The sequence below is a fragment of the Podarcis cretensis genome (assembly GCF_951804945.1).
Source record: "Podarcis cretensis genome assembly, chromosome: 9".
Classification (NCBI taxonomy): domain Eukaryota; kingdom Metazoa; phylum Chordata; class Lepidosauria; order Squamata; family Lacertidae; genus Podarcis; species Podarcis cretensis.
In genome coordinates this window covers 19,738,525-19,753,520 of record NC_137178.1, presented here as the reverse complement: position 1 = coordinate 19,753,520, position 14,996 = coordinate 19,738,525, and the positions used below count along the sequence as shown (strand labels likewise).

At 44.0% G+C, this 14,996-nt stretch overlaps 1 protein-coding gene across 1 annotated transcript in view; it reads right to left on the bottom strand.

The window, feature by feature from the left end:
• Positions 1-306: 306 nt before the first annotated feature.
• The window catches only part of BMPR1B (bone morphogenetic protein receptor type 1B), a 77,260-nt gene continuing 62,570 nt past the window's right edge, over positions 307-14,996 (bottom strand). Inside the window, exons 7-11 of the mRNA XM_079990941.1 lie at positions 14,027-14,219; positions 11,569-11,866; positions 8,642-8,817; positions 7,292-7,422; positions 307-2,946 (exon numbers count right to left, since the gene is read on the bottom strand). Coding sequence (XP_079847067.1) covers positions 2,821-2,946; positions 7,292-7,422; positions 8,642-8,817; positions 11,569-11,866; positions 14,027-14,219 — 924 coding nt within the window. The 3' untranslated portion in view covers positions 307-2,820. The remainder of the gene's footprint in view (positions 2,947-7,291; positions 7,423-8,641; positions 8,818-11,568; positions 11,867-14,026; positions 14,220-14,996) is intronic.

Sequence of the window (14,996 nt, the reverse complement as noted above, 5' to 3'; positions counted from 1 at the left end):
ACCCTACCAGCTTCTCAAGAGGCATGGCAGGAGTGAGGGAGGAGAGACACGCCTTTGCTCTTCGGTTCTGCAACTTAAAACGCTTTTCTGATTGCATGAAATGAAATCAGTGAAAGAGATTTAAGCTAGCTCCTGAGCTAATCTATATTTCTGTCCAATTCATGAGTGTCAAGTGGCGGAGATAGCACTGGATTCCTACTTCCAATGTGTTTGATGGTCCCCAGTCTCCAACAGCTTTTGTCCCATTGGGTCTTTCAGTGTTGGAATTCCAACATTCAGTCAGCCGGAGTTCAGAGGTTTTGGTGGGGATTTGGATCTGAAACTGGATCTCCTGCTCCACTATTAAGAGTATTCTCTCTGACGTCAGCAAGGGAGATCATTTGGCCTCTGAAATACCCTCCCAGGAGCCACTGGACTGCAGCCTTAAACTTTTATGTCAGGGGGAATACATATCCCCAACATCCATCCATATTTCTCTCTGAAGTTCAGAGTCTGAAACTGCATCAATCTATCAGTCAGCTCCAATATTTTGCACCAAAAAATTAACTTCACACAGTATACTTTTTTTCCCAGCGTCTTAAATTCTTACTTCCACTAACCTTGCAAAGAGAGAGGGAACACTGACAGTTATGCATGTGGAATCCAGCCTATTTAAGTGGATTTTCTTTGGGGAGGGTATGCACTTCCAACTTACAACAACCTACGGCTCCCACTGCGCTGGGAATCTGAAGCTGCACAGTGCCCACTGCAGGCTTCAAAATAACCTTAAAACGAAAAATATAACATAACAGCTCAACAATTCAAAACTACATTTAATTTTCCAAAGTGAAAAACAGCTCAGCAACCTAGAACTTCATGGTCAGAATTTTATGCAGTTTTGCTTGATACTTATGTGTGTGCCTTTAAGAAAAACTTGCAGTATTTTTCAAAACTTGTAACTGGAGGAATACACATAGCATATTTTGCTAGCTATGGTGCTACAAATTATTTTATCCCATTTACAGTTCTATTTCTTTAGTGTATTACTTTAAAACACCAACAACATGTTTTACAGAAGACAGCCCAAATTCAGGAGATTCAGGGAAGGGTCTGAAGATGGGACAGGACTGAAAGCACCCTTATGCAAGCAAGGCCTTCTGCATGCATATGGAAACTTGCCAAATTTTGGAGGGTGTGCCAACTCACATTCTGGGGAACGGGGTGCTGCAGGAGGAAGAAGAGTCCCCCAACTCCTTGTGCGTGCAAAATACCTAATAGGTTCACCTCACAACCAAAATATGTGTCTCAGTGAGTGCTTCTTTGACCAGAATTGCAGAGGAGAAAACCTGGGAATTCAGTACTCCTCCAGTAGAATCTGATTTTTAAAACAATAATTAAAAAAAGGAAACGTTCTGCTCCCGTAAAGCATGTGGCCCAATAATCCAATACATAAAAATCCCCTTCACTTTAGAAAAACTCTCTCAATTTCCTTTCAGAATTAAAGAGGAAATTATATTTTTGAAAAGTCGTGAAAAGAATAAAACCTCTCCTTTCCAAAGCAATGCTCACCTACATGTGTTTAGAAACACACTGCAGTTTTCTTCTACCCCGTTAGTGGCAAGTTACTATTTCCAGGTGCACGCTGAACAGAACGCGTCCTTTTGTCAATACTCTTCATTTTCTTACGGCAAACAGTATGCAATGCAACTTGGTCAGCCGTTTCATCGATCAGGGACTTTGCCGGTAAAGGAAAGGTTAGTGCGTATAACACCATATTCTACCAAACTTTAATTTACACCAATTTCAGAATTATTGTTTTGTGTGTAAAATGCCAGGAAAAAAATTCCCAAATAATAGAAAGTAAAGGGTGCTTGGTATTACTTGAGCTTGTTTGATTAGGGTTTTTTTCATTGTCTTCCACCTTTCACCTTTCACATCTAATGTTCCTTAGATGCCTATAACAGTGTTGCTTTAATAAACCTGAAATGTGAAGGGCTTATACAAGGGATACTGATGGATCATTAGGTCTACTGTGCACAAGAAACTGCTTGGTAGCATATCTACCGATTCCCATTGAGAATGTGGTCTATCTATCAGGAACAGCTTACATCAGGGACAGCCAATATGGTACCCTCCAGATGTTGTTTGACTACAACTCCCAACAGCCTCAGCCAGAGTAGGATGATGGGAGTTGTAGTCCAAAAAAATAATCAGAACACCACATTGGCTTCCTTTGGCCTACATCATATATGAGTTGCCCAAAATCAAATTTGTATAGGCGATCACTTATATTTCTATTATATTTTTCTTTCACAACATAGTGTGTTGCCTTGGGAGTGCAACAGTCTTTCATCAGCAGGAAATCATAACCAATTTGTTTTAGACTCCAGATGCACTTTTGCTTGACTTTCCTCCACCCCCACCCCGCTTTAGAGTAACAATATAATTCTTTTCTTGTACTTTGTATTTGCGAAGGTTCATTTTTATGAAAATTAAACAGTCCAAATATAATAATAATATTAATATTAATAACATTAGGGGCTTTCACAGAAAGCAGCATGCATAATCTTGAAGCAGTTATCGATAACTGTTTCTCCCACCGCTTCCAAAAGAGGCCAAAGGTCTTCGCATCTGGCAGCTGAGGAGCCAAACTTGATGGAGCCGCGTTGCTTTCTTTCTCCTGGAATGGCCTCTGCGCCAGAGTGGAAGATTATTCGCCGAAAGACTGCATTCAAGGTTTATATTAGCGAAGTCTTGTAATTCCTCTTCCTGTCTCTTTGAAACATGAAGGAAAGTCCATTTTTCTGAGATTTAGCAAAGAGGTGCCTTTCTTCAGCCGAATCAGAGCTTAATGTCCTGTGACTCTGACATTTTGGCAAGAGTTTTCTTCACTCGCAGAGCTGTGAGCCGAGAAGCAGGGTTGTGAGCCCAGCATTCTGTCATGAGCTTGCCCATTTGTCTTAGGCACTAGAGGAAGAAAGAAAACATATAGATGAATGCATCACACACTCACACAAAGGTTTAATCTTGGCTGGAAGCCAAACACTACTCTGGAAAGAAACAAAATGAACCTAATTGAGAACTCATACTGAGCATGGAATTCTGCCCCTGTGTACCTTCAACGGTTATAGGCCTCATGTACAGCAGGACAATATGCAATCACACTGCCCCAAGACATGGTTCACAACTAGATGGATGGTACTGTGGCTGCGTAAATACCGTACATTTAAACCACGTTTACCAAGCATATGGTTTCCTCCACAGTGGTTCCTGTGAACTGCAGATTAACCCTCACAGAACTACAATTCCCAGCACCCACGACGAACTACAGTTCCCAGCATTATTGCGGAGTTTTCTATGTGCTTTAAACGTATGGTGTGTACACAGCCTGTACCTGCACAATTAGTCTTGATGCTGTATGATCCTTGTCACTAGCACTGCTGAATAAGGAACAGAAGATCAAGGCAATGTGTGCTAGACTGCAGATACGTGTGTGTTTGTGTATGGATGGATGGATGGATGGATAGATAGATAGATAGATAGATAGATAGGAAGCCCAGGCCAACAACCATCAAAGCAGTAGAACAATACAATTAAAAATAAAATCAAACATGTAAGAACAATTCGAAACAAGCAAAACAGTCACATACCCTCACAGCTAATTGGATTAGGGGACAGATATACACACACACACACACACACACACACACACACACACCACCTTCCTTCAGGTTTTTCATCTTTGCACCCTGCTAATGAATGGAAGAGAGTCATGTACAGCAGCTCTTACTGCAGCATGGGATGCATGGCTTCACTGTTATGCTAAAGGTAAAGGTAAAGGTACCCCTGCCCGTACGGGCCAGTCTTGACAGACTCTGGGGTTGTGCGCCCATCTCACTTAAGAGGCCAGGGGCCAGCGCTGTCCGGAGACACTTCCGGGTCACGTGGCCAGCGTGACATCGCTGCTCTGGCGAGCCAGAGCCGCACACGGAAACGCCGTTTACCTTCCCGCTGGTAAGCGGTCCCTATTTATCTACTTGCACCCGGAGGTGCTTTCGAACTGCTAGGTTGGCAGGCGCTGGGACCGAGCAGCGGGAGCGCACCCCGCCGCAGGGTATGCTACTTTATGTCAAAGAATGGGTTAGCACTCCGAAGGATCGTAAGTTACTGTAGGAAGTCAGTGGCGCCCTCAAAACTTTTTATTCTGTGGTGGGCTATATACCAAATTTTCTCAATCTGCTTTGCTAGATCCTTCTTTCTCCTGGTTGTGTGTGTGTGTGTGTGTGTGTGTGTGTGGTGTTTGGGGGGTTTTTTTTTACATCCCCCCTCTGCGACCCTCCCCAACGCACTCAAGATTGTTTACAACTCTTGCCATTTAAGTATTTTTAAATCTAATTGCAGAATACTTAAGTGAAGACTGCTATTCCCAAATCACAGCTGCCTCCTACAATAATAGCATTACACTGTACCACTTAACAAGATTAATGACCTCTGCATAGCATCACCATAACTGTCGGCAGATTTGTCTGCGGTACATCAATTACTGGTCTACTGATTCCAAAACACAATTTTGCTTCATTATAAATTCTCTGTGGAAAGTGTTCAGGCAACTTCCTCCCTCCCCTAAAGGAAAATACCACTACAGCTTTGAAAAGCAATTTCCTATATTAATTGACAAAAAGTGGAATTGAGAGACAGAAGACTAACACACAGGCTTTCAACTCCCCTCCCAATTTGTTTTTCCTTTTTACAGACACTAGTACCCTATTGGTGGGGCCTACAAAGCAGCGTATATACATGTATATAATATATTCGAAAGATTATGCACACTGCCTTGTATACACTGTAATGTACTAGTATTCCATGGGCACTTGGAAGACCCACCTGCTTTTAGACAAGCATGCCCCCTTATCTCAGGACCTGAACCCCCTGTTTTAATTGGCTTGTTTCATTGCACATTTTAAACCACAGGTGTCTATTTTAATGATATTGTTTTAGTGGCAATTAGGTAAAGGTAAAGGGATCCCTGACCATTAGGTCCAGTCGCGGACGACTCTGGGGTTGCGGCGCTCATCTCGCTTTATTGACCGAGGGAGCCAGCGTACAGTTTCCGGGTCATGTGGCCAGCATGACTAAGCCACTTCTGACAAACCAGAGCAGCGCACGGAAACACTGTTTACCTTCCCACCGGAGTGGTACCTATTTATCTACTTGCACTTCGTGCTTTCAAACTGCTAGGTTGGCAGGAGCAGGGACCGATTCGAACCGCCAACCTTCTGATTGGCAAGCCCAAGAGGCTCAGTGGTTTAGACCACAGCACCACCCATGTCCCTTTAGTGGCAATTATGTGTGTTTAAATGTTTTGAAATTGGTTTTATACTTGTAAACTGCTTAGACGCTACCTTGGCAATTAAGTAGCATATTAATTAATTAATCATATCAGAGGTGAGAAACCTGTAGTCCTCCAAATGTTGCTGGACAACAATTCCCATCAATACAGGGGCCAGGAGTAGGATCTGTGTGGCAGGTCAAATCCTGAGCTCCCGCATCCTCCTGGGGTCTACTTCAAGAGGGAGGTGAGGCGGCCCACCTGTCAATCATCTGGTGCTACCATGACATCAGGTGACTCAACTTCAAAGGAAACCATCTTTTCCTTTCTTCCTTTGCAGTTGAGGTTTAAAACACACATGCATGCAAGGGAACATTGTTTCTTTGCAGCCATGGCTTGGACTTGAGCTGAGCTGCTCTACCCCAACACCCTCTAAAGATCAAACTAGACCAGGATTGTCACAACCTGGTATCCTTCAGATGTTGTCGGACTATATTATAGGGATGGCCAACTCCCAAGAGACTGCGATCTACTTACAGAATAAAAAACTGGCAGTGATCTACCCCCGTTTCTGGGGGGTTCAAATCAAAGTTGTTGACCTTTTTTGGGAAGGAAAGCCCCGTTTTTAAGAGTTTGAGGGGAGAAAGAGGAACAGCTGCTCATCAACAAGTCGCTGGGGAAAACAACAGCCTCAATGAGTAAGCTCTGTCTTCCATTCTACAGATCAAGCAATAATTGGGGGGGGGGGCCGTTTCAATTTTACCAATGCTAAGAAAAGGGAGCCAGCGATCGACCGGGATCTACCAAAACTTCCCAGGGATCTACCAGTAGATTGCGATTGACCTGTTGGACATCCCTGGACTATAACACCCATGCTATCTGATCACTGGGAATGCTGGCTGGGGCTGATGGGAGTTGCAGTCCAACAGCATCGGACAAAGTCTGCCTCGCAAGGAAAAGGCATTTAGTGTCAAAGTTGCTCCATCCATGGCCTGATGCAAATGCTCTGAGCTGCTATAGAGACCAAAGAGTTGATGTGCACATTCAGTGTATATTTAAAACATTTCAGTTCTCTGATTTTCACTAAGAAACTGTTCTGTTATAAACTGTGGCTTTTAAAGGAAGATCAATATTTTGACATTTTTATTTGCTTTTTAATGAGGCTCAAATACCAAACTGTAAATGCTGGTCCTGGAGTATTTACTTCCAACATCAGTAAAATCAAATTAATCAAAAACTCTTAAGGGCCACGCTAGGCATGGCATTTGTCACAAGCAATGATGTGTGGTGGTAGGGGGAAATCCCATTTCGTAAGTTCATTAGTAACAATGAATATCCATTTGAAAACATAGCATTAAGAAAGCTACTGTCTGGTTTACAGTGGTTTATAGCCAGCCTGCATGGGTGAGCTAGTCCTTGTGTCTCATCTGTAAGCTATTTTTAGCTTTCAGTACATTACAATGGAAGGCAACACTCAAAACACATGCCAATCACAGGCTCACACTCACAGATCTGGGTAACCGCTGCCCTTTGAATTTCCAAAAAAATGACCAGCGGCCATTGCTTCTTTCGCCCAGAATACTAGGTGATACCAGATTTACATCAACATCTTGCAGAGGACTTGCTTATTCTGAAATGAGTCTAAAAAGCTGACCTTATAGGTACACCGTAATTTTGACAGGCACTGTAACAGGTATAACTCAGCTTTGAAATTTTCTTGGTTTTTCCTTATCCAACTGCAAAAGGCAGCATCCTATAATGTCAAGACTTTTCCCTCCTTAAATCACCCGAGTCGATTTTGACAAAAGGAGGTAAATGTAATGGGTCATGTTTTGAAAGTATTCTCTCCTTGGATAGCTCAATCGGTAGAGCACGAGACTCTTAACCCCAGGTTTCTGGGTTTGAGCCCCACATGGGGTGCATTGCAGGGGGCTGGACATTAGGGGTCCCCCCTTCCAACTCTAAAATTCTATGATTCCTTACCTCATCACTGCTCCACCTGTTGGGAAACGAGGGCCGTAGCTTCTTGATACCTACTATTTCTCTCATGTCTTCGTATGAAGGGTCAGTGGGAACAAGGTCATGATATGGAAGCTGATACTCTTCAACTATACCTGGAAAATGTGCCATTTGTTAGCTGTATCAGTGTCAGGTAGGTTTGAGAACAATGCTTTATCAAAACCCAAATGAATAGGCATGCACAGACCGAAGCTCATTGGGAAGGTTCATTGGGATATGGTAGTAGGAAGCAGCCAAGTGAATGCTGAATCCATTTTAGCATGTGGGTCCACATATAAAGGCAAAAGGTAAGGTGACTGCAAAATGCTTTCAAAAGCAAGTAGCTTGAGATGTCACAGACCTGCTCCACATATGTCCTGCGTCCTAAAACCCAGGCTAACTGTAGGTATCTTTTCCACTAATACCCAGGGCTTAGTTTATAAAATTCAAAAGCAAGCTGGATTTCACCCTTCCACATTGGAAAGACCTAATCCTAACTCAAACTGGTTATTTGATGCTGTGCAATTGAAGGGTGGTTTTTGCGCATGCTCGAAGGCACTTTCCTAATTTCATTTTCTAAACCTCATGGCTTAGTCTTGGTGTTAAAAACCAGATCAAAACCATGATGACCTTAAGTCTGCCCTCTGGTTCCCTGTAGTCAAAGTCCTGTCAATAAAAGCCAACTTCCTTCTTCAAATGCCTCGAGGCTAGCATACGAAATCTCTGCATTGCCATTCTTAGACAGGTAACAGAAAGCTTTGCAAACAGCAATCAGCCAGAGGAGATCTAGCAGAGGAAAATACAAGACAGTGGAGGAACTGAGTTTAAAAATGCCAGTCTTGCCAGGTCTGGAATTAATTTTATACAGGCAACAATGCCTTTTCAATACAGGTTTCCTAATGCTAGCTAACACCTGCTAACACCTCTTGCATCATATCTGCGTAATCTTCTTGTTAATCATGGGACCTAAGCAAAACCAACCCCATTCTTTTTCTACATAAGCAAAGGGAGCGCTCTCGGTTTAAGCTCTGATGTTTATAATTCTGGAAGTGCCCATAAATGAGCTCCAAATTCCCATTGCAATTATGAAACACGCTACATCTTTAGAAGAGACTATTAAAAGAGAGGATCAATCTTTGCGGCTAAATGAGGACCTACAGGGACGGGAAAAATGAGTCCTAACAACCAGAAAGGAAATGGGAATAAATAAGTTCAGCGACAACAGTTCTTTGAAATGGATGGTTTTCTCTGTCTCTCTTAAAACACACACACACAACACACACACATGGAATTGAAATAATGTAGAGACATGCGCCAGTGCTGTAAGGCATTTACCTCCTGAAACACATCTCCTTGCTATTTCCCAAAGGATGAGTCCGAAGCTGTACATATCGGCCATGATATATGACTGGAAGTGATTCCGATTTAAGCTTTCATCTAGGACTTCAGGAGGCATGTACCGCTTTGTACCCACTCTGGTGTTCGGTGGTATATCCACCTCATTTGTGTCACTGAAAGATGAAGGGGGTGGATAGAAGGAGACAAAAATGAGTGCGTTTCCCCCCTAAAACCAAATTGTATATGAAAGGCCAGGGTGGGCAGGTGGGAGAAAAAGGGACCTCGAATTAAATCCATCTACGAGCAAGGTCAAAGTAAAAGAAAACCTTAATGGAGATGATCCTTTCAGAGAAAGGTTTTTAACTGTTAACCAGGGGCTTTTTTGTTTTGTGTTTTGAGGCTTCCATGCCTGGGGATACTTCAAGCATCCAAATGCAAACACACAACAGTGATAAGACTCAGCAGGGGTTGCTGGTAACATTTGTGAGATTTCATTAGCATTAAGATGAAACTCCCCTGCCAAAGATAGCAGTCCAATTTCCCTGAAAGGTTGTTTTCTTAGCAGGGCTCAGTTTCCCATGCTTAAATATGTTTATTAATCTTATTAGGTTCATTTATATATAGTTCTTAATTTGGAAAAATTCCAGGATGGCAGTGGTGTAGCTAGCCGCTCAGACTCCTGGGGGGGTGCACCCCTGTGCGCGTGCGCCACACAGTGGGGGGGATGAGCCGCCCAAGGCGCATGGGGCAAATCGCCCACCGGGCAGGGTAGGGGGAGTGCTGGGCGGAGCCTGCAGGGAGCCTGCCCACTGCCTCCCCCTTAGCTGCGAGACTTTGGGGAGTGGGACTTTGGGGAGTGGGACGAGGAAGATCTATAAGAAGGAAAGTCAAAAGGCAGCCCCCTCCCCACCGGCTGCATGCAAATCAACTGAGGCAGAGCAGAAAAAGGAGAGAGAGAGTCTTTATTCAGGCCTTAACAGACTTTTAAAGCCACAGTTTCTGGGTGCCAAATTTTTAATCTGCCATAAAGGCTTAAAATCTGGAGAGAACAGAGCCAAGGGGAGCAGGGGAGTGAATGCATGTACCCAAAACTTGTGGCTTCACTTCTCAAAGAGGGAGGCAGGCAGGCGGGTAGTGGAGGCGGAGGAGAGGGTTCCTTTGTGCCGCCATTCTCCTCCCCTTGCTGGGCCAAGAACCAGGGCTGCCAGGTGCACGTCACAGCGAAGAGTCAACAGGCTTTAAAAGCACCTGGCTCATGGAAGGAGGAGCTAAGGGGTGCCAGCAGCAGGTGGCTGCACCACTCAGCTCCCCCCAGTCTGGTGAATGCATCTCCCCTCACACCAGCAGTGTAGCTAGCTGTTCAGGGCGCCCTCATGGGAGTGGGTCGAGATGCCACAGAGGTAGGGCTAGCTGCCCATGGGGGCAGGGCAAGCCGCCAACCGTGCAAGGTGAGCCTGGGCTGGCATGCCCAACAGGCTACACACGTCCCATGCTGCATTTTCAGGCAGCGCTGGGCTTGCCTGCTGGAGGAGATGAGGGGAGGAGGTGGAGATGAGATCCTCACTAAAGAGCAGACAGAGGAATACCATCTCCCAGTCAGATCATGAGGTAAGATAAAAGCTTCTGGGGCTAGCGAGCCACTTCCTGTGGCCTTGTAGGCTCAGATCTGCCACCCCTTGCTTTAGCTGCTCAGCCATTCATGGAGGACACCCAAAAGGCAGGGCACTGAAATCAACTCTCTTGCAAGATGGGCCGGTAAAGAAGAGACTTTATTTTCCTTAAGGATATAAGTAGAGCCCTGCCAGATCAACCCAAAGGCCTGTCTAGCCCAGCATTCTGCTCTCATGGTGCTTATGAGAAGCTCACAAGCATGGCAAACATGCAACATTAATCTCCAGCAAACTGGTATCCAGAAGTCTCTGGTACTGGAGATCATATATAGCAAAGTTACAGGTAGGTAGCCATGTTGGTCTGCCGTAGTCGAAACAAAATAAAAAAAATTCCTTCCAGTAGCACCTTAGAGACCAACTAAGTTTGTTATTGGTATGAGCTTTCATGTGCATGCACACTTCTTCAGATAGGTATCTGAAGAAGTGTGCATGCACACAAAAACTCATACCAATAACAAACTTAGTTGGTCTCTAAGGTGCTACTGGAAGGAATATATAGCAAAGCCATCATTACTCGTAGTCCTGATAGCTATCCTCTGTGCATTTATCTAACTAACTATGGCTATAACTGCAACTTGTGGTAGTGGCTCCCATGATTGAATTATGTATTTCTTTTAGTCTGTTCTCAATCCTCCAGCACACAGCTTCATTGGGATGACTCTGAGTTCCAGTACCAAGAATGAGAAAAACTGCTTTTCTTTATACACTTCTATCATATCTCCCTTATTTGCATTTCCCCCCCTGTCATCTAAAATGCTACAAAGACGGCATCCTTTCCTCAAATGGACTTGCTCCAATCTCCTGAGCATCTTGCTTGCCCTTTGCACCACCACATTCTTCACGTGAGCTTTAACCAAAATCTCAGTGGTTTCCTCCCATTCATACAGTTCTACTTGTTTCTCATCATATCTGACTCAGCTGCATCAGTTTCCAGGGCTAAGATCCAACGACCTATGCTAGCCTCCCTTGTGGCTGACCACAATTCTGTACCACAACCACTTGTGGCGTGTGAAGTCAATTAGCATGTGGCTTGCCTGCCCCATAATTTGCAGCTACAGAGTGTGAGTTTTACTCTGTGTTGGGATGGTCACCATGATCTCAAACAGTCAGTCTTAATCTTCACAAACAGCTCATGCGACAATCCACTGTTTCCTTCCTTGTCACAAGGTCCCAACTCCAGGCCCCCTTTGAAACCTACTCCCTTTGCATGTTCACAAACCAAGTTTCAGCGAGAAAACCCAGTATTTTGCTCACCTAATGAACTTAACTGCCAAACCCAGGTCTGCTATACAGCAAGTTCCATTCTTTTTCACCAGGATGTTTTTGCTTTTGAGGTCCCGGTGGGCAATAGCTGGCTTGCCTTGAGTGCTGAAGATTTCAGTGTGCAAATGGCACAGTCCGCTGACTGAGGAATATGCCAGCTTCAGCATGGCTTTTGTATCCAAGGTAGTGGATTTCAGGTAGTCGTACAGGGATCCATTCTCATGGTAGTCCGTGATAAGATACAGCTGAGTCCAAGACCCTGTGCCTTTAATGTCTGCAGCAATGAAGCCTACAAGGGGGAATGGAGACAGGACTGTTCAAACACTGTGCATAGAATCATAGAATCATAGAGTTGGAAGAGACCACAAGGGCCATCGAGTCCAACCCCCTACCAAGCAGGAAACACCATCAGAGCACTCCTGACATATGGTTGTCAAGCCTCTGCTTAAAGACCTCCAAAGAAGGAGATTCTACCACACTCCTTGGCAGCAAATTCCACTGTCGAAGAGCTCTTACTGTCAGGAAGTTCTTCCTAATGTTTAGGTGGAATCTTCTTTCTTGTAGTTTGGAACCATTGCTCCGTGTCCGCTTCTCTGGAGCAGCAGAAAACAACCTTTCTCCCTCCTCTATGTGACATCCTTTTATATATTTGAACATGGCTATCATATCACCCCTTAACCTCCTCTTCTCCAGGCTAAACATTCCCAGCTCCCTTAGCCGTTCCTCATAAGGCATCGTTTCCAGGCCTTTGACCATTTTGGTTGCCCTCCTCTGGACGCGTTCCAGTTTGTCAGTGTCCTTCTTGAACTGTGGTGCCCAGAACTGGACACAGTACTCCAGTACTCCAGCATGTTTTGAAAGAAGGTACAGAGTCAATTTCTTTTGAATTCCAAGGTGAAGACGCCGTATCCAATGCTGCTTGTACTAACTGGAAATCTGAGAAGTCAGTGGAGTTACTATAGCTCCACATTCCATGACACATGTGGAACTGATACTGCAGTGAATGGTCAAGACTATGTTGACCTAGAATACCACCAAGCAAGTCTTTGCACTAGGACAGGCATGGCCAAACTTGGCCCTCCAGCTGTTTTGGGACTACAACTCCCGTCATCCCTAGCTAACAGGACCAATGGTCAGGGATGATGGGAACTGTAGTCCCAAAACAGCTGGAGGGCCAAGTTTGGCCATCATTGCACCAGGGGCATAAGTTACACTTCAAAGGATAGCCCTATCAAAACATTAGCTAGATTTGAAACCCTTGTCCACATTCCTGAACTCAAAACACACAAACTCAGGCCGAAAGACAAGGAGTTGAAAATCTAAATTCAATTTTAGGAGTATGAACAGTGATTCGAAGTTTGCTGCTATATTTATGATTCCCTCATTCATTTGTTGGAATCAGAATCATAGAAATTAAAGTGCAGAATGAAATTTGTGTGCAAGGGCTCAAAACTCAAGTATTTTGAAGTTTGTTCCAAGTTCGGTTTTTAAAATTCAAATGAATTTGAGCAGTGGGACAAAACAAATGCACAGCAACTGAAATTAGCAATTGTTGAAGACCGTATTGATGACCCTGAAAACTGTGAAGGCATGGATTTATTTTTCCTTCTCTGGGGAAATATGAGGAATCTCTGAACTCGCAAGTCCTCAGGATCCTAACTCCTCTTAAGGGACGTGATCTCAACTGTAAGTCCACAATGTCAGGTCTAAGCCAGAATTTGGAGGTGAGCTGCTATACAGGTGTTTTCTCACCTTGTTTATGAAAGGTTAAGCAGCAAGCAGGGCTAAGATGAAACCAGGTTGTCAAAATGAAACCACTTTGCTAACTTTGGCTTTTGATACATTTTTTTAATACTCCAGAATACACATCTTGGCTGTGAGTCTTGGGAGACCTTGCAGGCCTTTTCCCACCTGGCCTGGGAGGACGGAGCCCTGACTGACTGACTCCCTCCAGCTACAAAAGCTAAGGTTGTTGAACAGACTCATGGGCTAAAGCAAGCTTCCTCAAACTCAGCCCTCCAGATGTTTTGAGACTAAAATTCCCATCATCCCTGACCACTGGTCCTGCTAGCTAGGGATCATGGGAGTTGTAGGCCAAAAACTTCTGGAGGGCCAAGTTTGCGGAAGCCTGGGCTAGAGTGTTGTTTGAGCAGAGGGGTGTTGTTGTTGGGTTTTTGCTGTTTTGTTTTGTTATTTTTATTTTGGATCTTGTGAGGTACGTGTAAATTGTTCAGTTTGGCTGTGTATTTTTAAATGTTTCATTTATTATTTATGACTACCTTTGTTATGTGGTAGTTATGCCTTCCTTTTGTGTTGTAAGCCGCCTTGAGCGCCTGCGGAAAGGTGGCATACAAATAAAATTATGTACGTATGCAGCTGCAAAATACAGAATTAAAAATTGGGGCGCCTTAAATGACCAGGACCCTTACTTTTAGTTTGTGCCACTCACCCAAAATGTTTTCATGCCTCATCAGAACAGTCTGATAGATCTCCGTCTCTCGAAACCAACTGGCTTCCTCCGTCGTGAAGAAAACTTTGACGGCCACTTTTTCTCCTCTCCACTTCCCCATCCAGACCTCTCCATAGCGACCTTTACCAATCTGCTTCACCATCTGAATCTGCTTTGCTATAGTCCTTTGCACCTGTCAAGAGAAAAGACAATGGTGCCATAGTAACTAATGCTGAGACAAGCTGCTTGCAGATAGAAAGCACCCTCAAGGACTAGAAAACGCCAGCAGAGGGAGCTCAGTGTTTGATAGACAGATGATCATAACACTGCAGTTGAAAAGTCTCTGGTCGCATCCACCCTATGAGCGCTTGGCAGGTCCTCTGCTGTATTGTTTTCAGTGCCTGCTAAAAGTGTTTTTACTTAAAGAAGCCTAACCAGAAATGTATGGTAATTTTAACATTTAATTTTATTATGCAGATTTGTGCAAAACTGCCGGCTTTATTTATTTCTTGATAAATTCCATGTCAACTTGTTTCTAACGTTTGACTTCACTGGAACTTTCTTGTGAGTTAATATTTATATTGTTGTATGTGAAGCTCTCAGAGGTTTGTTGATTTAAGCAATACATGCATCTTGTTCAATAAATAAACAGACATAAGCCACACTCATCACAGTGCCACTTCTGCTAGGGCAACCACTGAATGAGGCAATGGAGGTTGTGGAAAGAAAGAAAGAAAGAAAGAAAGAAAGAAAGAAAGAAAGAGAGAGAGAGAGAGAGAGCTCCAGGTGCAAGGAATCAGGATTCCAGATCTGATGTGTTTCAGGGGGGAAATATCCTCCCTTTCGAAAACATTTGTAGCAGTAATTCTCAAATGCAAGAAATGCATGCCAGAAAAGTGTTCCCAAGGAAGAATTTTCTTCCAAAACATGTTGTGCCTGGAATAAATTTTATTTCTATCACCCCAAGTTT